The 25,186-nt window shown below is 34.6% G+C and overlaps 1 protein-coding gene across 1 annotated transcript in view; it reads left to right on the forward strand.

The window, feature by feature from the left end:
* The first annotated feature begins 4,881 nt into the window (after nucleotides 1–4,881).
* The window catches only part of LOC119190893 (otoferlin-like), an 87,105-nt gene continuing 66,800 nt past the window's right edge, over nucleotides 4,882–25,186 (forward strand). Inside the window, exon 1 of the mRNA XM_037444161.1 lies at nucleotides 4,882–5,159. Within this exon, the coding sequence (XP_037300058.1) occupies nucleotides 5,081–5,159 (79 nt within the window). The 5' untranslated portion in view covers nucleotides 4,882–5,080. The remainder of the gene's footprint in view (nucleotides 5,160–25,186) is intronic.

A 25,186-nucleotide genomic window follows, 5' to 3' on the forward strand; every position in this document is an offset into this window, starting at 1 on the left:
ATTCATATACATGTTCTCGGGGCAACCTTTATATTAAATGGATTTTAGTTGTTTTGCATTAATAAGTTTGCATTAATAAACATTCATTTGGTCATTATGACACAGGCACTTTTAATTTGTAATTTTATTAGTGATCTAATTTAAATATTGCCCTAAGCGCTATGCTGTGTTTGTTTTTAATTTAAACAATCCCTTTTGCGCTCTCCATTTACTGTTTTATATAAAACAAAGAAAATATCTTTAAACAACTAATTGCTATTTAGAATTGATCAAAGGTTTGGTACCCGAACGTTGTTACCGGAAATTTTGTTTCCGCACATAATTAATTCCTCACATATCCAATGAACAATGATATAAAAAATTGCGAGTTAGTCTCACGCGCAGACGGTCCACGCAAACTTGTAGGTGAGGTATCTAAGTATAACATACTATGTCAGTTCAAACCTAACTTTGCCATTGGATCCCTAGACACAGTTATTGCACGAACTGCCAACAATAAGTTTTTAATAGTAAATTGCCTTTTGTATTTAATGTATATGTTTACAGTCTTTAGATTTTTTTCTTTATATGTCTCGTAAGCCGTTGCCTCTTGCTAAATTTTATGATTCTAAACCAACATGAAGTACCCTATAGGTTTTGATTCCCTTGTGAAATGACAAAACATACGAAAATATGCATTTTTATTTTGATAGCGTTGACTTACAATTAAGATATTTTTACAACAGAAAGAGATCGTAGTATGGATTATTTGATATAAATTTAAACTTGTTTACTCTACGCCCTTTTAATAAAAAGAGTCTTGACAGACAGGCGGGTAAAGGTTATCCTATAAGACTCTCTTTTGAAACAAATCAAAGGCGTCACGTATCAGCTATCCGCCGGTGGCAACATCTGATATCCGATGAGGTAGGCTCGTGTTTTTTATCCCTCGGCCTAGGTTTTTATACAGTAAAAATCCTCCTAGCCCAATTTCGATCACGGCGGCCAATCTAAATGGAGATCAGCCAGGCACGCAGGATATATTATAGTGCACAAGTGTGTGCGTAATACACAGGTGCACTCTCTGTTCCATCACTCTCATAGTTCGGTGAGACGGCGATCCGACATTACCGGAGAGAGATCAGGCGCAGGGCCAACGGCTTTACGTGCTATCCGAGGCACGGGGGTATCACACCGCCAACTTCCTGAGTAATTTTGAAGATGGAAAAACCCAGTCACTATTACTTTGGCCCGACCCGGGATTCAAACCCAGGACCTCAGCGCGGTCTTCGTACTTGTACTATGTACAATTACAACTACGCCACCGAGGCAGTCAGGTTTTTATACAACAGACAAAGCCAAAGTGAGATTATTTATGGGACACTTTGTATACAACACACGTAATCTATAGACCACACTTTATCCTGCGAAGCGGTCTCCCATTTAGCCAGTCAGCACTTTAACGTTGAACTAGGATGAACAACATTTGTTAGTATTTGTTGAGTGTCATAAGGCTTGAGACTCATATCGCCTTAGAGGAGTGGCGTGGAGGAAAGGTAAGGTCAGTAAGCATGTGCAAAGGCTTAAAAATCATGTCATTAATGTCGGCCCTTACTATCTGTCGGTCACGTCTGATGACTTCAGTTTTCCTCACTCGTGTTCTGTGACCAGAAAAAGTGGATGAGGTTCGCTAGTATGGTAGTTGCAGTGGGCTATAGAAAATAATCTTAATTAATATTATGGTATTGAGAACGTAAGCTCTAAACGTAAACGTCGCATAAATAGAAATTTTTAAAACTTAACGCCAACACGGACAAATAAAAAATATACCTTATAACTAATTCACAGAGCAAAATCAAATAGAAGATCAGCTGTCCTACGTGAAAACTAAGAAATAAGTTCCCAAAATACTGCGGAAAATATTATGAAAACTTAGGCGAATGTTACACATAATATATACTTACACGTTATGTCAAAATAAACAAATATACCTACATTGGATGTTCTTTTAAAAATATCACGTTATCCACATTGCAATATCATGCTTGCATAGAAGAAATAAATTAAAGGGCTTTTTAAATGTTCACTTACACTCCTTTGAAGTTCTTGTCTGAGACGCCCAAAGAATAATGTTCATGTAAAATAATGTAAGTAAGCAATTAGCTAGTTTTTTGATAAAACATTTTTTATTTTGACCGACTTTTTATATTATAGAGAATAGTTGTCGTTGGGCAACCCAAGTAAAAGACGTTATGAGCACATTGCACGTTAACAATAATATTATATTTTCCATGTTTATGAAAAGATAAATTAAAATATTACCAAAGAATACCTTCTATAAACATATATTCTTTTACAAATCTATCAATTTCACGTATAGGTACAATATCGACATTGAAACGTGGGTGGTAATGTGATGAGCATATTTTCTGTAAATATGTATTTTTTGGATTAATATCCAAGGCCGCTGTGACATCTTGTCATTTGGACATTTCGAATGAGACAACGACTTATTATGAACTCGCTTTTGCTCGCGGCTCCGCCCGCGTTATAAAGTTTTTCAGGCTAAAGTTTTCCATTATAAAAGTAGTAGTTTCCCGGGAGCCTATGTTCTTCCCAGGGTTTCAAACTGTCTCCATACCAAATTTTATCTTAGTACGTTGGGTAGTTTTTGAGTTTAAGACGTTCAGGCAGACGGATGCAGCGGGGGACTTCGTTTTATAATATATTTTTTAGAACTTTTTAAGAGGGATAATCCCGTCATACATCATTGTTGCATAACTTTAACCGTTTACGCAGCGCACGCAACAGAAGCTGTCAAAACTAATAAATTGTCCCCGTATTTGCAACATGTTTCATTACTGCTCCGCTCCTATTGGTCATAGCGTGATGATATACAGCCTATAGCACCCCACAAATAAAGGGCTATCCAACACAACGAATTTTTCAGTTCAAACTGGTAGTTCCTGAGATTAGCCATTACTGCTCCGCTCCTATTGGTCATAGCGTGATGATATATAACTTAGAGCACTCCACGAACAAAGGGCTATCCAACGCAAAAATAATTTTTCAGTTTGGACCGGTAGTTCCAGAGATTAGCCATTACTGCTCCGCTCCTATTGCGTATAGCGTGATGATATATAGCCTATAGCAATCCACGAATAAAGGGCTATCCAACGCAAAAAGAATTTTTCAGATTGGACCGGTAGTTCCAGAGATTAGCCATTACTGCTCCGCTCCTATTGAGTATAGCGTGATGATATATAGCCTATAGCAATCCACGAATATAGGGCTATCCAACGCAAAAACAATTTTTCAGTTTGGACCGGTAGTTCCTGAGATTAGCCATTACTGCTCCGCTCCTGTTAGGTATAGCGTGATGATATATAGCCTATAGCACTCCATGAACAAAGGGCTATCCAACGCAAAAAGAATTTTTCAGTTTGGACGGGTAGTTCCTGAGATTAGCGCGTTCAAACAAACAAACAAACAAACTCTTCAGCTTTATATAATAGTATAGAAGTATAGATAGTATAGAGTATAGATGTCGCAGTAGTCAAAGTTGCGTTAATGATGAGATGTGTATTCGTCTGCCAAGTTTGAATTTCCCGCCCTCTAAATTCGCCGCCAGGGGCACGGGCCCTGGCTTGCCCCCCCCCTAGATCCGGGGCTGACTGAGAGTGTTATAAACGTAAGAGTAGACAAATATAATGAGAAAGCTTCGAACTGCTAAGCTATCGGGAGTTACACGTGTTATTGTGAGTTAACCATAAAAGATAGACATATGCTGTCGTGGGATATTTTTACATAATTTTAAGGAGAACATTTCCGTCATACATGATTTCTGTGTAGCTTTAACCATTAAGGTTGCACACGCGACGGAAGCTTAAAAAATGGAATAACTTCTCCCGTTTTCCCAACATTTACCTTCACTGCTCTGCTCCTATTAATTGTAGCGTGATGAAAAGTATACTATAACCAGCACAGGAGTATGACAAATAATTGTACCAAGTTTCGTTAAAATCCGTCGAGTAGTTTTTGTTTCTATAACGGTTATACAGACAGACAGACAGACAGACAGACAAAAATTTTACTAATTGCATTTTTGGCATCAGTATCAATCCCTAATCACCCCTGATAGTTATTTTATTTTATTTTGGAAATATATTTCATGTACAGAATTGACCTCTCTACAGATTTATTATAAGTATAGATTAGTAATAACTTTTGGAGTACAAATTTGGCCCTGGTGTCCGATCTATAACGAACTATACTTGGGCAACTTATCTTGTGCAAGAAAAAAATTGTTCAGGCTGCTATCTCGCGATCAGTGGCAAGCGCTACATGTGTATTGTACGTATATACGTAAATATTGCCTGCAACAAGTTGCGTCAAGTTTATCACCAAATGAAATTAGTTTACCGTTTTTATAGCAGAACAGTCCTGGATTTGTAAATAAGCCGTATAGGCCTGTGGGTGGCAGATTTCAGTAGTCGCTCCCTCGATTTAATTAATCATTCGTTTATTCAACTTTAGTGCCTTCCATAATACAAACAAATGGAAAATTATTAAGTAAGTATTTAAGAAACCTATATACGTACATACATAAACCTACCAACATGTGGCAGCGGAAATAAAGTGGCCTACACTCATAAAAAACATAAATCCGACAGTGTATGCATCTATATGTTTATATTTCATAATATCGAAATATAACTAATGCTTATCACAGGTAAGTATGTATTTCGTACCTCTACATGTAAAGTTGGAGTGCGCATAACAAGATCCAGCCCGGTCTATGAGTGGCCGGCAGGATGGGGAGAGGGGAACATTCGTGCGCCGAGCAAACCGCCCGCCCTTTGTCACTCCGCGGCGAGTTTGAAGTCAGACCGCCGCGCTACGTCGTCCCGAGCTGACGTCTCATCGCGAAAGTTCTACTTCTGCGAATTTCAATTCAATTCATTTTGTTGATTCTATTCTATTGTGGAATTTCTCTTTGTTTAGATTATTTGCTAACCTTTTTTTTAAGGCCCGGGTGCCGCGGGCCCCGTGGCCCTTTTTAACAACGTTGTTGCGAACTAAGTCCGAATTCGACTGAGACATGTCGCTTGTCGTTAAACTTAACCGTTTTAAGGTGCTGAAATGCAAGAACGAGAAGTACGCACGTTTGGAGTTCCGAGGTGCGTATCTATAAATTATTGTTTAATATATTTTTCTTTTTTATGAGTTTGTAACTTTTATATCTGTAAAATGTAACATGAATTTTATACTTACTCTCCACGTTATGGCTACGAGTTATGTTCCTTATCTTTTTTGTTCGCTTTTTTTCATAAATGTTTTCCTTGTTTCTTTTTATGACAATTGATTTTCAAATAAGATGTTGTGTTTTGCTATGTTTCCTTTTATATTTAGAGAACAGTTGGTTTTTCTTTTTCATTGCTATTACGATACATGTAGGCAATTATTCTTAGTTTTTCGTCTTATTAGTGCATTATAAATAAACGTCCTCGTGCCGCCGTGAAAAAATATATAAGTAAAATAATATTATTATACTTCATCTAGAAGTCAAAAAGTAGGTACTTAAGGGATAAATAGCATTTAAAGAAGTAAAACGGGAAATTGAATGGCTTTCCAAAAAAGGCGATAAAAATTCATTGAAGTAGGTACATATTTTCGCGTTTTTCGGATATACAGATGGAGAGCGGTAATTTTTTATTAATTCTTAATTATTTATCCTAAAAGTAATGAATATCTACGTACGTATCTATATTTCCTTACATTTTTTTTTAAATATTTGAATTCCATGAATATTGCGGCTCAAGTAAAATAACCAGAAAATTCTTTATTATCACGATATTTCTGCTGAAAATAATAATGAAAATATGAATAATTAGTGGTTGCATGACTACAGGATTTATTTCTCTGTGAAACTGGACTTCTTGTAAATGATTTTAAATCGTATTCCAATATAATGGTTTTTGAATACCTGTTTCGGGTTTCCTTATTTAATATCACGGTTAACCGAGATCATACTTTTAAGATAAAAATGATCGATGAAGTTTCGTCTCAGGCATTTTTCTACGAAATAAATGATGGTTAGATTCAACCACAAAACTTTTTCTGTCGCCAAAGGAGAATTAAGAAGGAAATATTGAAATACACAAGCGGCGATAGCCTAGTTGGGTGTGGAACGGACTGCCAAGACGAATGTCCGCAGGTTTAAATCCCAAGGGCACATGTGTGTATTCTTTATGAATCTATCGTTCGCTTTAACGGTGAAGAAAAAACATCGTGAGGAAACCTGCACATCTGAGAAGTTCTCTTTAAGAATTTCGAAGGTGTGTGAAGTCTACCAATCCGCACTAGGCCAGCGTGGTGAACTAAGGCCTAATCCCTCTCAGTAGTAGAGGAGGCCCGTGCTCAGCAGTGGTTTTTTTTGTGTGCGTACACTGATTTTATATCGGTACCTATTCGTTATTATATCTACATGCTAGGCGCGTTCTGTTTAGATTAATGTAGGAAACGCCCTTATGAAGCGCAAGTACTTATTATTAAATTTAATATTTATTGTGACTTCTTGAATGTAAATCTCCGTTGCGCATCGCGTGTTTCAGTATTTATTATTATAATATATCTTGAGAAGCGAATGTAGGTTGAAGATGAAAAATAAAATGAATTGATTGAATAATTTATTTACTCTATAATATTATCGCGACACAGTTATATTGTGCATTAAGTGCTGTCGTTGCTGTGTAAGATAAAAAAGTTATTCACCACAAAAAGGGTTAATTGGTTACAGGATATATTTTGTATTCGCCAAATTAGCGTCTATCCAAGGTGTTAAACCGGCCGTAGTGGTCCACGTAAGTGTCCTACGTTCTGTTATGCAGACCTTATGCAAATGGTTTTTTTTAAAAAAAAATCAGGAATTATTTTAAACGACAGCCGTCTAGTGTGAAGAATAGGAGAAGACTGACAAGATCAGTTCGTGCACATATATGCAGTTCGAATAGGCCGGCATAAATGTGTGGACTGGCGAGGGGCAATCCTCTCTTGTTAGTAGTCATTATATCTGGACTCTGATCTGTTTAACATCAAGTGCAGTGGGGTCACAAATATCGCAATTAAATCAATGAGCATATAAAGTAGTCGGATTAAGACCTTGTCAAAATTATTTCCAGGAATCTTTACACAGTAGTCCAAATAGATATAGCCGAGATAATAAAATATGGCATAATGGTAGATTAATAATAATTTCCGTTTTTGTTTTTTGTAATTCACGTCGGCGTCTTATAATCTTTCTTAACAATAAGGCGGCATTATAAAAATGTTGGCGACAAATTATAATAGTCAGCAGTGGGCACATTGAGATTGATTTAGCATGGCGACAGTGTTTTCTTTTTATTTTTTTTGTTTTGTCATCCTCGTTTTATTACATCTATTAGAAGAACGTCTATTAGAAGCGGCTCTAAGCGTTACTTTAACTCGGGTTTGGGTTTGTCATAGTTCAACTCTCATAACCTGTTGATGCTCTGTTTTGATAAAGGCTTTGCTATTGTAAGGCAAGGATTTATTGTTTGAGTTAGATCTAACGCGTGTATTTGCAATTACAATATTTTATTCTTATTCTTCGGTTACACTTTAGTATTAATTTAAAAAGTTTTGTTTTTTCACGCGATGTATAAAAATATAATGCCGTTGTGTCTTATCGGTCAAATGGAAGTTAAAAGCCTTTAAGGATTTAATATAGTAAGTAGTACCGTCTCACTTGATGGAATCGGTTATCGTTATATTACTTTTAGGAAAATTTAACATATTTCGTGCTGTCAGAGGCAATACGTGATTTTAAATAAGAATTAATACGTAAGAAAGTTTAAAAATAAAATTTTACAAACATTTAATTTAGGTTTAAAAGTACCACCATCTATTTATTTATTTATTTATTTATTTGTAATAAGGTACACCAACAGCACTACATATTACATCAATCAATATTATAAAAAACTATAAGGTACAGCATCTGATATGTGTGCTACTAATAGGTGAACACAGCATTTACCATTAACAACATTATATACTAAATAATTTGTCTATAAAAACTATTGTAAACAACGTCATATAATTGGCAACAGAAAAGGTTATTGAGAATATCTCGTTGACAAAATTTATAAAAAGTTACATGTTAATTTTTGAGATATTCCAGCAGTCTTTCTTTGAACACTTTTACAGAATCATTAAATATATCAATATCCACTTTAGTGCCAACTTTATTATATAGAGCACATAATCTAGTTATTGGAGCATTTAGACCTAAGTTAGTTCTGTAAGAAGGTGTTTTAAAAATACTAGTTATTGGGCGTCTGGGTTTGTTGTAAGGAACTGCTATACTGATGTTTTCGAGGAGTTCACTGCATGAAATTTTATTATTAACTAACTTATATAGGAATGACAAGTCCAGAAGCTTTCGACGAATATACAAACTGTCCATTTCGAAATGGGCCATACGATTTTTCATAAGGACACCTGTGCGATATCCCAGGTGAAGTGAAGGCGAGATGACGAGAAAATGATCGCTGTAGATTTTCAATTCGTTGATTTGATAGCAAAATTTTAAGTACAGGTTCAGGATCTTGATTTATTTCGAGTCGGGGCAAAAACTGGGATACGCCCCCCTCCCCCCACGTATATTTTTACGTTTGTCATCAGTATCATTATTTTGCGACCCGCGGAAAATAATTGATGGGTTTAATATACTGGTCGTCTCAGTAGTCAAAGTTGCGTTAATTACGAGTTGTGTATTTGTCTGCCAAGTATGAATTTGCCGTGCGGGTCATGGCCCCCGGCGTGTCCCCCCTAGATCCGGGGCCTGCAACCACACGTAAAAAGAGTCATAGGGGAGCGTAAGACAACCAGAAAGTCCCAATTTCCGATATTTAAAAAAAAAGGAGAGATTTTATCGGGGCGAATATGAGTTAATGAGTACACGCGATTCATCGGAACGATTATATAATGTCGACCAGCGATTATAATATGCGGCCTAAATTTCAAGAATCTTACGACGATTTGTAATTTAAGGTTCAAAGAATCGATCATTTGGTTGCATTGAAGATATTTATTAAGCGACTTCAAAAAAAGGAAGAGGTTCTCAATTCAATTGTATTTTTTTTTTGTTACCGTAGAACTTTTGACTGGGTGAACCGATTTTGATGATTCTCTTTTTATATAAAAACTGGTGCTTCCCGTGTGGTCCTACATAAATTTCATTGTTGTTGGGCCCTTGATTTCAGGGATGCATCAGAAAACTGTTAAAATGAAGTCGTCGACGTATGCAACAAACACGTTTTAACAAAAAATTATACCGCCTTTGAAAACCACTAAAAACCAAAAAAGTATTTAACATTGCTTATATACTGGTTACCAATTTTACTATAGGGTCGGGAAGTTAAAAAACCTGTAACTATATTTTCCATGGATCAAATTAGAACCATGGAAATTATATTTAATTTATAGCTAAAACTTATGTGTCATCATAAAAATCGGATAGTACAGGAATTCAAAATCGCAACATGCTAGACTGAATGAAGTGAATATAATAGAAGTGACAGAATGACATTATTGGAAGTTTTCGACATTTACGTTGGCAATTTGTCTACACCTTTTAATTTTATATTTACGGCCGGGAAAAACTACAGAATTTAAGCGCTGAAAATCCAACAAAACAACGGTTCGATATTTTAGGAAACTGTTTTTTATTTCCTTTACAATGATGTAACGTGGTCGCAGTAAAGCTAAAGAAAGAGTAAAGTATTTGATTGAATGGCTGTAGATCGAGCGGTGTTCAATCCAAAATTAAATCCTTAAATCCTTAAATCCAGGTCGACATTAAGCAAATCCGGCGTCAACATTTTTCCCCCTCCGTTGAAAGCTCGAACTTTCAACTTCATCCTTCTTCAATGTGACTCCTCCGGTGTAGTTTGTATGAGGCAAATACGGTTGATAGTTCACATCCATTGGGCTGTAGATATATCTGCGACTCTAGACATTCCGTCAAACCCCGAAAACAATTTGGTTATGCGGCCTTACTGCCAAAATAGAGGACCCCACGAATAAATTCTTATGCGGTCAGTATCCACACAAAATGCACGTTCATGCACTAGGGGACATTTTTCGCGATTCTAGACACAAAGTTTAGTGTGTATACCTCATGGTTGCAAAATTTACATTGATTCGCAGGTTTCCCCCGGTGTTAAATGACAAAAAAAAAACATAGAGTGAGCTAGTTGCCTGCTTTTATTATAACGAGATCATTAAAGCATAAAATCCTTACATTTGAACTGCCACTTAGAGCACTGCTGGAGGTCTGCAACACAAATGTTTCCATATCCCTTGTGCCAATTAGAATTTCGTTCCAGCACAACATTGCCTTGCTGCATGTATAAACTTCGCTTACAAAGGTTTTGTTATGAAAACGGTAGATAAACTTACGTTTCGATGATGAAGCATTCATTTAACAAGCTTTACACCAAAGTTATTTTAAAAATAAATTGTTAAAACATCCTACAATAAACAAGTTATTTTGTTTTCATTATTTATTATTGAATGAATTATAAATTACCTATATTTCCAAGTTATGGGGTATACTTTACTTTAACAAAATTTTGACGAAAGCTCTCCAATATGATGTTGAAGAATTATTTATACCTGCAAATTTTACTGAAAAATGTTTGCCTTTTGAGGTGTTTAAGCCCCAACCAAAAGCTTTTCATAAATATTTTTCTGTGACGCTCACAAACTAATTGCAAATAGTTATTTTTCGGGTAAAAGTATATTGAAACTTTTGAAGTCGTTTCTTTTACATCTGCTCATAACTAGCTTTTGTATGGGTTAGGTAAAGTTAACATTTCGCACATATTATTTTAAATGGTCCTCCACAGCCATTGGCATCATAGTGTCGACTATTTTTTTGTTGTTTTGCGGAGTAATTTCTTTATTACTACCACCCAGTCTTAGAAAGGGGCAACTGGGCAGTAGTATTAGGTTTAATGTAAGAAGAGCTGCCCGGAAAGGTGGAAAATATCGGGTGACCTCCTGGCGGAGTCTTTAACACAGTATACACCGTATGCATGAAAACTCCGCGTTGGCCCTCTTAAGCGTATTGGGGATGGCTGCGGGCGTCTTCTGACGGAAAATGTCTGTCGTACGCTTGCTGCCTAGTACGGCCCATCGGCTACCTCTCCTCTGAGTAGATGAGTAGCCGAGGGATCTTTAAGATGCCTCGTGCAACATAAGTCGTTCTCGCCACCAACGGCAGCGTGAGGATTACCATCCACGCTGTCGACCATCACGGGGATTGAACGAGACACTAAAAGATAATACAAAATGAATAACGGACAGCCCCCTGCCGTCCGCCTCCACCTCCGAATGGTTTTGCCCAAACTGTCAATCAAACTCCTAGACTAAGCTTCTAATTTAGTGTTACGGCCTTTTGTTGAAGCTTCAACTTTTTAACACACAGTATCGCTATGAACTAACAGCAACAAGTTTACTGTGTTTGTGCGATGCCTAACAGTGACGTGAGCAAAGCGTGATCTGGTGATGGAATCAACATAAGGTAGCTGTCGGCCATCCGTAAAATGTTCATGTTAGGAAAGGATGTGACACTAGGCCTAGAAATGACTTAATAATTACCATCTCTACGAACGATCTACATTGGGTCGTAAATTGCTAACTGCCAACATAATTATTCATTCAGTCGCCCCTGGGACTGGGCGATAGAATTTATTTATTTATTCTGGAAAAAAAAAACTTCAACGTTCTCTCGGTTTTGCCGAAATAAACAGGTCCATTGTTTAATCATTATTAATAAAGGTCTAAAAACTGAAGAATCGTCGGGGTATTATCTTCAAAAAAGATTTCAACAGTTTCTTTGTAGGCATTTGCCTGAGTTGACATGCTGATTACCGTTTCACAAATAATTTGTTTTATATATTTTGTAGTATAGCTTAAAAATATATGATTTTATATTAGTCAATTTATGCTAACGTTGAGTTATAGATATAGCAAATATTAGGAATTGGTAGATATTTGATAATTATCTTAGGTCACAAAATATGTATTCTGAAGTTAATTAAAAATGAGTTTTAATTTTTTATTTTATCGTTTATACTGAACAGAGTTTAAGATATGCGCTTATTTCTTCCAAATAATCGATGGAACAAAGCCACAAAATTCTAGCAAATTAATGTTTGTGCCGAATAGTAACGACTTTAGCTTTGACTTCGCCCACCTACGGCCTAAAATAAAATAAATTTAATTATTAATTTAATAAATTACCTTTCTATACTATAGAAAGGTAATTTTAAGGTCTTAATAACCCTAAATTCTAAAGTAAAAAATAAATAAATTTTGATATAAATTTTAAATTAATGATTGCAGGTTACAGGCAATCTTAGTATTTTTAAGACTTCGGCTTCGGTCGAAGATGCGACGATATCCTATTCGGCTTCGGGCAGAAATCGACTTTCGGAAAATGATACCAGTAACGATTTATATTTCTACTCAAGGACTTCTAATAAAACTTTTCATTTATAAGTGTTTTTTGTAAAACCACAAAATTCTCTAACGGCGAGATTCTCTTAACTTTAGCAGCAATATCTAGTCTAGTAGCTAAAATAAAGAAAATTAAAATATTAATATTAAAAAACCAAAGTATATTCACGTAAAACTACAAAAGTAAGGTTATTTCATAAACCTGTTGCTTCGTAAATGCAAATTGTAAAATTCAAGGCATAATATGCTCGAGCAAATGAAATGTACCTACGCGAATAGACGATATTAAATATTTTAGTGCATGTATATTATTTCTGAAATAATTAACATTTTATTATATGCTCGCTTAGAATATTAGGTAATCTCTAATTAAAATTGAGTATTCCATATACATTTTCAGGGTTCAATATATTATTATATACATAGGTACTATATACCAAATTTCTTCATAATCTCCTCCGCTGTTAAGTTACGTCTCTTGTCCCTTTAGTTAAGGTATATAAAAAAAATATTGTTCGTGAGATTTTTTAACATGCTTTAATACATACTTACATACTTCTAAATCAGCTAGATCGAGAACCCAGTTACACGATACGCAGAATACGTATTGTAAATAAGATTAGCTGAATTAAAGGTTATATTCAAATTCCTTAGGAATATTTATATAATGCATTAAAAATTTTATTAAAAGTAATAAGCTGTTGTTTATATATTCTTATGTTCTTTTGTCACAATTTATTTTATATAAAGGGTGCTGCTTCCATTCTTCACAAACTCTTTGTGGTACTCGCAGTTTCGAATTCAATTTATACTGTAGACAAAGGGGGATACCTATTCACTCGATTAAAAACAGTTTCAGCCAGTGATAAAGGGGAGTGTATTAACAAAAGTTATAACATCATTAATTGTCCCTTAATTCTATTAATCCTATAATATTATAAATGCGAAAGTTTGTGAGGACGGATGAATGTTTGTTCCTCCTTCACGAAAAAACTACCGAATGGATTTGGATAAAACTTTGCAGTAATATTGGCTATAAATCAGGATAACACATAGGCTACAATTTATAATGATTTTATGTAATTTGGTCATAACGATACATATCAAGTAAGTCGGAAAAAAAAATATTCCGAAAAACTCCTACACACACGTATTTGTATAAATGAATGTGACTGTGTAAAGTTATTGTCGTAGAACGTAAACTTTATTGTGACCAATATTCTTTTTTTTAATGTGTTCTATTTTTTGTAAATATTTGAATGTTGTTGTTTGCCTAGTTACACTATTTTACTCTGAAATAAACACTCGTGTCAATAACACATCTTTTTACTTAATTTTATCAAAAACTCAGAACACATACACCAATTACTTACAACAGTTATATCACAGATACGGTGATCTTTTCAAATGTTTTTGTAACACACGTTAAAAAGTAAACAGGAAATCTATTTAAACATACTTATTGTGAACTTTTTTGATAGACTTATTCGTTTTTAAATCGCCTTTTATAATAAAACTGTGCTGATCTTTCTCGACTGCACAACCTTTGCTGATAATTTCGCAAAATCATACAATTCTTTTGAAATACTAATTCAATTTAAATAATAGCTTTATGAAATCATGGCGAACATGGAAAATTTCGACGACAATAATGAAATTTTATGATTATTTAACCTGGTTAAACAGAGTAAACCAACCACTATATTTTAATGGTATCGCCTCACTAACAGGTTTTGATAACGTTCCAATTCAATGTAAAGATTTGGTATTGAAAACGAAACCGCATCAATGTCAACAATATTACGCCATGTCAAAACAACATGGCGGTGCCTATTATTTATTTTTGTTATCAATATCTATATTGTTCCAAATATTGTTTTTTTTATATACCTACCTACTTTTACCTATTTGTAGTATAATATTATATTATATACCTAATATTGCTTTACAGAATGACACATGCAAGACACAGGGCACGATTTCATATATTATGTACTACGAGTACACATAATTAGGTCAATCTGGAACAAATAAAAATAATTAGCATGATATCGAACATATTGTTCTAGTTATTTATTGCAGTAGTTATTTATCAGCTGTTACAAAATACGTGAAATTTCGTAACTCGACTTACCAATTTGAACGGTAGGAAAAACTGAGCCAATTTATTTTTAATACTCCCTCAAAAAGCGTGTTTATCTTACTTTGAAGGGTCTGCTGAATGAAATGCCCATTGCTGCTTTCAAGTAAAGAATCGACACAAAAATAATAAGTAACTTGATCGACTCCACTTCTGTGCAGTTTACGGAATGAACACATTTATTGATACAAATATGTACTCAGTATCAGTTTCACCGAACAAACGATTTACTTGAGAGTTTCATTTTATTTTCGGTGTACAAATATTATTACTTACCAAAAAAGTATCCACACAAAAGCAGTGGTTCGTTTTATTAAGTTTGATACTGTTTGTACATCAGCTGTCTAATATGTTCATATTGTTTCTTGCACGCACAAGGCGCAAGTGAGATAAAAGATTTCTCTAAACTTACTCCAATCTGGGAGATTGGGATGATTGTTAATTTGATCTTTTCATTGTATTATAGTGCATTTTTTAATACGACCCACTCCCTAACTGTAGTGAGACTCAAATTAGCCTTTTTATGAGGTTAAAACGCGTTATCGCTACCATCAATGGGGGTGAGTGGAACGGTTATGTTGGTTTCAACTTTCACTGGTCTTATGGCCCAATGTTGATATTTGGAGGATTCGCATCATACGAGCAAGCATAAAGCATTGGATCGAGTCCCTAACCCTAAATTTACCGCACACCGGCATACCAATCACAACCTACGGTGCCCTTCTTAGGCTCATACGAAATGCAACACACGTAGATATTTGCATGATATTATTTTATACATGATACCATGTTTCTGGTGGAAATTATACACTTTCATGTGCATATGAAGACTTGTTACCTCAGTAGCTCTATAAATAAAACATTGAAGATATTGTCTCAATTCTAAGTAATTCTCTTCTTCACAGAAACATTACGTATTGATAATTTTATAATTAATAATCTTTTCAAATCCAAAATTATTATTTGGATTATTAATTTCGGTAAGATTATTAGACCTTTGAACTTTGTGACCAGTAATGGACTCGCTCCAGGGGCAGTATTTGCACCTCTGTTCCACTTTCGGAAATAAAAATGCATGAGTTTGTATAGAGTACGATCAATCATGAATAGTTTTATAACAGGTCGTCCATCAAGCTTTATAAAATATTACTATTCTCGTATATTTCTTAAAAATTACCCTTTTCGTCCAAACTTGTATTCATAATTTTATTTACCTTGGTGGCGGTTTTTTTCTCGGGCTTACTTGTAAATTTACGTTATATTGAATTAATTATTTCATACAGATTAATTTTTTGGAATAAAAATCATACTACCTTTTACTTCGAAGTCATAAAATAATAAGTAATTATTAAGTATATTTATCCCACATGATGATATCATCATCATCCTTTCGGACTTGAAAGTCATGAGCGACATAATATCATATCGCACATGACTTTCAAGTCCGAAAGGTTTTTAGCTATCATCCAATGCTTTACGATGGATATAATTTCTTCATGAAATCCTTATTTTTGTAAATTAGAAATATGTCAATATTTTTCTATAAAAATATATCACGTAGTTATTGTTTTGATATGAAAATCAATCTTTGCAAGAACAATATTCAAATTTTGGTCCAAACAACATTACCAACCGTGTTTGTGTACAATGCAACCAAAACAGCGGCAAAATAGTGCAATATTTTCATTATATCACGCAGTATTTATTTGAAAAAGATAGACTTATTAGTTTGCATACTTGAAAGTAACTGCAGAGGGCGCCACTTAAGTTAAATGTTTACTAATTACATATAGATCCACTTCATTTCTAACTTGCTTTTGCCCGCAGCTCCGCCCGCGTGATATCATTTTTCAGAATAAGTTTTCCGTTATAATCTCTCAAAAGTTATAAATTTTCCCCGTTTTTGCATCAGTTTGCATTACTGCTCTGCTCCTTTCGACCATAGCGTGACGATATAAAGCCCTCCTCTATAAGTGAGCTATCCCACACTAAAAGAATTTTTCCCTTCGAACCAGTAGTTCCTGCCATTAGCGCGTTCAAACAAACAAACACTCTTCAGCTTTATATAATTGTAAAAAGTATCCTTTGTCCGTCTCCTGGTTCTAAGCTACCTCCCCACCAACTTTCAGCCAAATCGGTTCAGCCGTTCTTGAGTTATAAATAGTGTAACTAACACGACTTTCTTTTATATACGTAAACACGTAACAATATACTTAAGAGACATTTCTTCGATTTTCGTAGGATAAAAGTATTAGGTATTCTTAATATGTGTTCATTAAATTAAGATGTACCAATATTTACAAAAAACTTAAATTAATGTAATGATACTAGGAACTTCACTAAAAGTTATTATCTTAAGTATTATAGTTATCTATACATTCATGTAAATAATAATAGAGATATACAGAATTAACACAGACTCGTATTCTAAGACATTTCCTTCAAAATTCCTCGACTCCACTCAACCTCACTGTAATTTGTATTCTTAGTTGAAAAAAATCCTTTCCTTTCTCGAGGAAAGGAATCATCTACCGAATTCAAGGTATCTCGCGACTTACCTTAAGGAAGACTCGAGGAAAGTTATTAGCTTTGAAAACAGTGTTACAATCTGATTATTCTGATATCAGTGGCGAAGGGTCCATATAACCCAATTCCTGCCGGCTTCTCTTTCTTTTAAAATCTAAATATCATTAGAATGCATTGCAGCCCGCATTTATGCATATTAGTACCTATATATTGTGCCGGGTTACCTTTCAGAAAACTTCACCCTTCGCCTCTGTCTGATATTATATCAAGCTTGTTAAAAATGGATTTCCAACGGTTCCTGCAATATCCCGAAGATATTTTTCAAGAATCCTCAAAGAGGATCCTCAAGAATAGCTCAAACTTTAACTAAGAATACCATTTTCGAGGATTCCTTGAATTAATTCGCAAGGTAACCTCGATTGAGATAGAGTTGAGGAATTTTCGAAAAAACGTCTTAGAATCCGGGTATAAGTTAGTTAGTTTATCACATTGCAATAATTCATACTTCATAAGACTTGTAACATTGTATTTAATATACTATGAATATGTATTATAGTTGAAATGTGTAATCCAGACCGGGTATGAATCGGAGAACATAATATCAAGGTCAGGTTACTTTGTGCGCATCATACCTACCATAATTATTGCTTATCCTGTTTACTGGTGAATGTAGTCTGAAATTGGATCAGTAAGGGGCCTTCAAGGATTTTGATCAGTGGGTGTTTGGGGAAATTGTGAGAAATTGAAAAAGTGGATGCCCTATGTTAAGGGAAAACAGTCATATATAATGCAAATAATTTGTAGATCCGTTATCGACTTTTATATCGCACAGCCACAGATATTCCGCTAGTTAGGGGTGGGCTGCAAGACGTAACTTCTTAGAGAGTCAACTTTTACTTCTTCAAAATTCAAATGGGACTCCTGTGTACAACGACGATTTTAATAGATAAGCTTAGCCATAAAACCTCAACTGATGTTAAAACCCACCTTAATATAAATACGCATGACTAGCCTGGCTTGTTTACTTAGTAAATTACTTCTTCACGCGTAAATAATATAAAAGCTTTCGCCGGAAACTGCGGTATAATTCGGCTTATGTTTCCCTTTTAACCTTGCCAAGTGTTAGGCAACGTTCACATTGCCGTGTTTTACAATACCCTTAAATAAAGATTATTTAGCGATTTCTAAACTGCTCTAATTACGTCACTTAAATGCTTACTACTATGAATTCCTTTTATTATATTTAAATGTATTACCTATTTTTTGTTTTATTATAAATATTTTTATCGCTAATTTACGAATTACACGGGCCGATTGATTGTTTCCAGTCAAAATTAAGTAACCCTAAGGAACTATAAATTATCAGTATAAACGCTTGAAATGCTGAATTCAAAGTGAAATTATACAAAACGAAATGAAACGAGGCAGAAAGATATAAAATAAAATAATTCGAGACTGCAAAAAAGTCTGTAAATTTTAATTACGCTTTTCATTCTCTCTCGGGCCCCTAAGCTTTTATTTACAGTCGTACGAACACCGAAATGCCGTGAAGAAATACGTGAAAATTATATTTTGCTTAAAATATTATCGAGACCCTAAACAGATAAGCTCAGACCTTTTGAAAACCCAAACTTACTAAACCTAAGTGACTATCTATCTATCCAATGGACTATCTTTCCACTGGTGGTAGGTCTCTCATATGTGAGAGTCCGCCTGGGTAGGTACCACCGCAATGTGTATTTTTGCCCCCAAGCAGCAGTGGTAGTCACTGTTGTGTTCCGGTACCAAGAACATTATAGCCAATGGAACTACTGGACATAATGAAACTTAACATCTCACGTCTCCTGAGACGTAGCGAGCGCAGTGGAAAACCAAACAATAATTACTTTGTGTTTTAAGGTGTTGCATAATGTTTATAATGTTTATGGGCGGTCGTATCGCTTACCGTCAGGCGAACGGCAAGCTCGTCTCGTCATTCACAGCAATAATAATATATATATATATATCGAACAAAATATGTAGCAAAGTTAATTTTACATAAAATATTGAAACTGAGGTAAAAACTAATTTATTAAATATTTTATAAAAAATATTATTTTCTGTCTCATTTTATTTATCAGTAACTAGCACAATATTTTGATATATCGTTTACAAAAACTTATTTATTTCTTTTTAACATTTTTTCTTTACTCGCGTATTTTGATATTTAATTGTTATATAAAACCTTTTTAGTTGTATTTATTTTTCCCACATAAAATTATGAGTTGCTTACGTAATTCCCTCAGCTTCCATCAATATCGTAGCATATTCCTAGTTTGAGGTGTGTGTGTTTGCGAACCATAAAAATATTTGGTTCGAAAGGCTAAAACATTAATAGGCTGTTATTCAATTATCTGATTAGGGACAATCATTCAATACTCTGTCTGAAGAAATAAAAATAAATTGAATAAGTATGACGAAAGATACGATACTTATCCAATATACAGAATATTGTCAACAATATGTTTTTATGCCATTCACACATTATGTCAACATCAAGTGAGCCGGTGCAGATAACACGCGGTTTTATCTCGTAACATATTTTCATGATTGTGTACGGGAAATTCTGAGAGGATGTTTCAACTATATTTAAAAATCCGACATTCAAGGAGATTTAAAAGGCGTATCTATAAGTTGACCTTCGTCTTATTAGCGTAGAATGGTTCCAATAATTTAGTTAGATTAGTATTCCCTTGTAAGAATACATTCAGTAAAAACTCACTATACGTCTATCAGATGTATCCATTAAGTAACTTAAAGTCATCGTAGTCGTCTTTTCAAGACGGTCTATTTTAGACCTTTTTGACAGAACAACAAAATACAAGTCGTTTATTTTAACATTAAATTATTGTTAAGCAACACTAAAAAAAAAACTTTTGGCTCACCAAAATGTGTAATTAAGCTTACTTTAACGCAACAAAGTAAGGGCAAAAATAAGGTCGATGAGGGGTTAGTTCAAGGTTATAGTAACGCTACATTAACCGAAATTAGATACCGTAGTCACGAAACGAAATTAATTATTATAAAGAGAGGCAACAATTAATAATCAGTGCAATGCAGCGCGAGTGGTAGATTTTTTTTGTTTAAATAGTTTTCCTTTGAGATTGAGTAGATAGAATTCTTTTCCGTTTGCTTTTCATTTTAAATTCATATTGCAGAGACATAGATCTATTATATACATGCGAATGAGTTTTTAAAAGCAGTAAATTTTGCACAGAACACTGTATGTAAAGAAATTGTTAAATTCTAACAACCAACTTTATAATACACCGATAAAATAAACATTTACGGGACTATTTCGTTTGCAAAATAAAAAAGTTTTCAATGGACGCCCACGACACACGTCGCTGCAAAAGAGAAAACATTTTCATATTTTTTCTGCTGTCGTTTTAAAACATGGCGTGTGCCGACTTATTTTACATAAAATATGTTATCTATTAAATGTAATTTATAAATCGTCAAAATTTGTTTATTGCTCAGTTTAAAATTTTTATAGAGACGATAAATTCGATTTTTTAGAGTAATAATTACGGAATAAGCTTCAGGTTACAGAACTACGCTATGGGGTAATTGATTTATTGTAATAGTACATAGTGTCGATACGTGGACACTGACGGTGGGGCTAGTCCACAAATTTAAGGTCGCCCAGCGGGCGATGGAGCGAGCTATGCTAGGTGTCTCTCTCGCGGATAAAATAAGAAATGAGGTTATCCGTGAGAGAACCAAAGTAACGGACATATTTAGCTCGGAGAATAAGCCAGCTGAAGTGCCAGTGGGCTGCCATATCTGTCGTAGGACCGATAGCCGCTGGAGCAGACGAGTCCTAGAGTGGAGACCGCGTCTCGGTAAGCGTAGCGTAGGACGACCTCCGACCCGCTGATCCGGCGACATTCGCCGCAGGATCGCCGGTGGACGCTGGATGAGGAGAGCGGAGGACCGAGCAACGTGACGCGCTCTAGGGGAGGCCTATGCTCAGCAGTTGACAGTTGTAGGCTGATAGGATGAGATAGTTTTAGGAAGAGACCGATTATCAGATTCGATAATAAATATTATCTATAATTATAATATTTTGTTTAAATTGCTTTTATAATAAAATATTCATTTAAGAAAAATAATCGAAAATATAAAAGTTTTGATTGTAAAATTTAATATATTCTGCTTTGTGTTCTTATCTTGCGCTTTAAATTATTGTTAAAAAGTTTTTATTATTCCAAAGGGAAAAATGCAACCAGGGCACCTATTTTATGCCGTGTGCATTTCGTCCCATTTCATGATCTGATTGGAGCCGATTCTATAAAATATCGGGGACAAATTTCAGACTCTGTATTGATACCGACCAGATAAACCCAACATCATTTTAGACATCGTTCTCTATAAATTTATAATTATGTATTTAAACAACAGAATTAATCTATGGAACACCTTTTCCTGTTGTAATGGCCCGTAGAGTTTGTTAAAGTTTCATGAACTCTCATAGGAACTCTTGAATTGTTATTCTATTACAGTATTACAAATTAACTAATATAACTTTATGTCAAAGTCAATAAAGACTAAAACAAGCAATCGTACGTGGTCACGTATTAATATTTGCACAGACTCTTCATACATGCATGCTATTAGAGTTAATTAAATATTCATTCCATGTAATACAGGCGCGTGGGTTCAATATACTTTGATATCGTCGAGATCTGCGAATTTTGAGTCTGAGATTATTATTATAACTACGGGTGATGTGGTCTCATCGTTTGTTTTACATTCTCTTATGTATTAATTTAAGTGAGGTAGACTCAAATAATTTATAATCCATAAACTTATTTGTTGTTGATCTTATGTAAAACGTGCCACGAAATATTGTCACATCATGGAATTTTATTATATACGTACATATCTTCACATGGCCATGGTGGTAATTTTTTAAATAAGAAATGTCTAACAAATCTTTCTAAGTTCTTTAAATATATTAAGTGTGAATTTACTAACATTTAACCAGTTATTAAGCATGTTAGTCTCTTTTACAAGCATTGTAGGTTTTCCACCGCCGCTGAAGGCCTGAAGGAATGTGTAACTATCTATAGTCCTAAGCCGCCATAACAACTCTACCTATTTACTCAAATGGGAGTTAAGTGATTTCTCGAGTTTACATCCCGTAATTTATATTCCACTGTATTCATTTACAGTTCAGCTTACCAATTAAATGAACCATTTGTAGTGATAACACGGTTTTGCGATAATAAAATGAAATAAAAGACGACTAAGCAATTACGGGCTGGGGCATTAGGTATCTATTAACAATATTATGTCATATCATCAATAAAATATCCATCTAATATGTATATAAAAGTGTTAATACTAGACCCTATAGATTATACAATTATTAATGTCATCAAACTATTTATTAGAATAAACTAATGAAACTAAATATTTGAAAAAACGAGAGAAAATATCGATGCGACCGTTTGAAATTATAGAAAAGACCCCTTTTGGTGAGTCAGAATCGATCTCAAAATGAGGAAATGATAGTGATTGAATGCGTGTGAACTTGATACATAGTGGACCCGCACTTACTCTGAGATACAGACATATATTCTGAGAAACAGATGTAGCGACGCTAATTAACGCTATTTAACGACGTAAATTTCGTCATATTAAATTTTAAAGGCCGAAATATCCATGATTATTAATTATTTTTACGTTTTTCTTTCAACTGCGAGAACTAATCACTAACTAGACGTGAATTTAAATTCTTTACTTGCCAATACTTGTTTAGTTACCCAGATTAAAGCCGAAACAAAATGTATGAAAATGGACCTTGAGCTACCACCTTAAGTCTGAATTGATCATTTTCATAAAATGATCACATAAATAGGTTGATAATAAAAAGAAAAGTTTTGATTTTTTTTAAAGTAGTCGCTATTTTTATTGAGATAATAAGATTTTAGAAACCAATCGATACAATGTTAAATTAAAGATGAATGAATGTTAAAGATACCTTAAACCTGAATTTAATCATTTTAATATTTACAGCAATACATATTTCCGCTAACGGTTTGTAAAGTTCAGCTAAACTAGCAAGCGAAGCGTATCAATTGGCCCCGGGCTGTTCAAATAAGCCTTGCTTTTACAGTTGGAAACTGTCTGCACAAGAATGGCCTGATAATTGGTTTAATTTAAATTTATCTTGTTTATTATCCGCCTCATTAGTCTATTGATGAGACGGTTTAGGTTTGATAGTCTTGGGGTAAGGAAAGCTTTTAAAACGAAATTGTAATGATTGTTGGTTACACAAGGGTATAGACCATGTTTATGTTGTGTTAGGGTTACATTTTTATAGGCTACCGAATAATCAAGTAAGTCACGTAGGGCCTGAAACAGGCCGACAACAGAGAGAGCGGCCTGAAACAGGCCGAGAAACCTGAATATGCCATTCTAATTGTTTTCTATTAGCGTTATCGACTTCCGACAGTCGATAACGCTAATAGAAACAAAAAAAAACAATTAGGAATGGCATATCCAAGCGATATGTCTATTACTAATTAAGAGATCGATGTGGAGGTCTCTTACGTAAAATCCCACAGTAACAGAAGGATGATGGATGTAGGGATGTTATGGAGCTCCGTAACCGTGACCGAAACTATCGGATATCCGAAATAAAAATATATCCATAGCCGTAACTGAATCCGTTAAAAAAGTTTCCAATAAGTTACGGATAATATGTTTTGACAGGTTTTTGGTCACCGCTCACACGCCATCTTGTATTTATATATAGTTTGTTTGTAATTTCTAGTCATAACATAACCTCATTCATAAATAGTACTTTTTTTATTTAGGAGTAGGTACTTATTTAATAACGTGTAGGAATAGTGGTGTTATCTAATAAGTTGATATATAAGGACAAAATGCGTCCAAAGTAGGTACTTTAATTCGGATATTTTTCGATCAAGTTAAAGGTAATAACTTTTCACGGAGAGGAGAGGAGGTGGCACTACTTGACTGAAACTTCATCTCAAATTAAAACACAAAGTTTTTCCGAACACCCATGTCCTCCAATTAGTTCATCGATAATTAATAAATTATTTTAGAATTTTAATTAAGAAATTTCATATCCGTAACATCCCTGGATCCCGCCCATCCCGGCCTACAAAGAGGGGAGAAATTAGAATTTAGGACGAAAAATTATGGGCTGAACCTAAGGGCGAAGCTACCACCGCATCAACCTTATCAATGATACGGGCCTCCCTAGCTTTAAAGATCTTTCTTGGCCCATACCTACATTAAAATAAGCAGGCCCCGTGTGGGGCGAACTCTGGTTCGCAATGCCTTAAAGGGCTTCCAACAAATTTTGATGTAGGGCTCCTCTAAGGCAAGCTACGCCACTAGTGGAACCGTACGAATCAACAAGCTGTCAGTGCACGATCGATCTGTCCACAGCACGGTTGTCTACAGCACATTTATACTATTTCAGTTCGCTAACTTTAATTCCGCGACCTTAATTTTATGTCGCGTTTTTTCATTGTCGATTAAGTTTATATTGGATTATCGCGTCTGGTGGAAACGCAATTTTGAACGAAGGCCGTTCTAGGAGCTGCCTACCTAACTAGTACCAAAGTGCAAGAACTTGGTTTCAATGAGTATAAACACTAAACCGCAATGGTCATTGTAATAGTACTCTTTTATTCTATTAGTATCTACTTAAAATATATCCGCGTATCTTTTCAAAAATCACAACTGGATATACTGCCCAATTTCTGTCTGTTTTATCGCATTTGAAAAAATATATTTATTTTTCACAAAAATACGAGATGAGTTTTCCGGGCTTGATGGAATTATTATGACTTTTTAAATGGCAACACCATTCAAACTTTTAGTTACAAAATTTTGCACTGCCGTTGCGGTCGTCATCCCGACGTAACGTAACATAACATATTGTAAGATTTACAAAATGCATTAAATTAA

Source organism: Manduca sexta, chromosome 27 (assembly GCF_014839805.1).
Source record: "Manduca sexta isolate Smith_Timp_Sample1 chromosome 27, JHU_Msex_v1.0, whole genome shotgun sequence".
NCBI lineage: Eukaryota > Metazoa > Arthropoda > Insecta > Lepidoptera > Sphingidae > Manduca > Manduca sexta.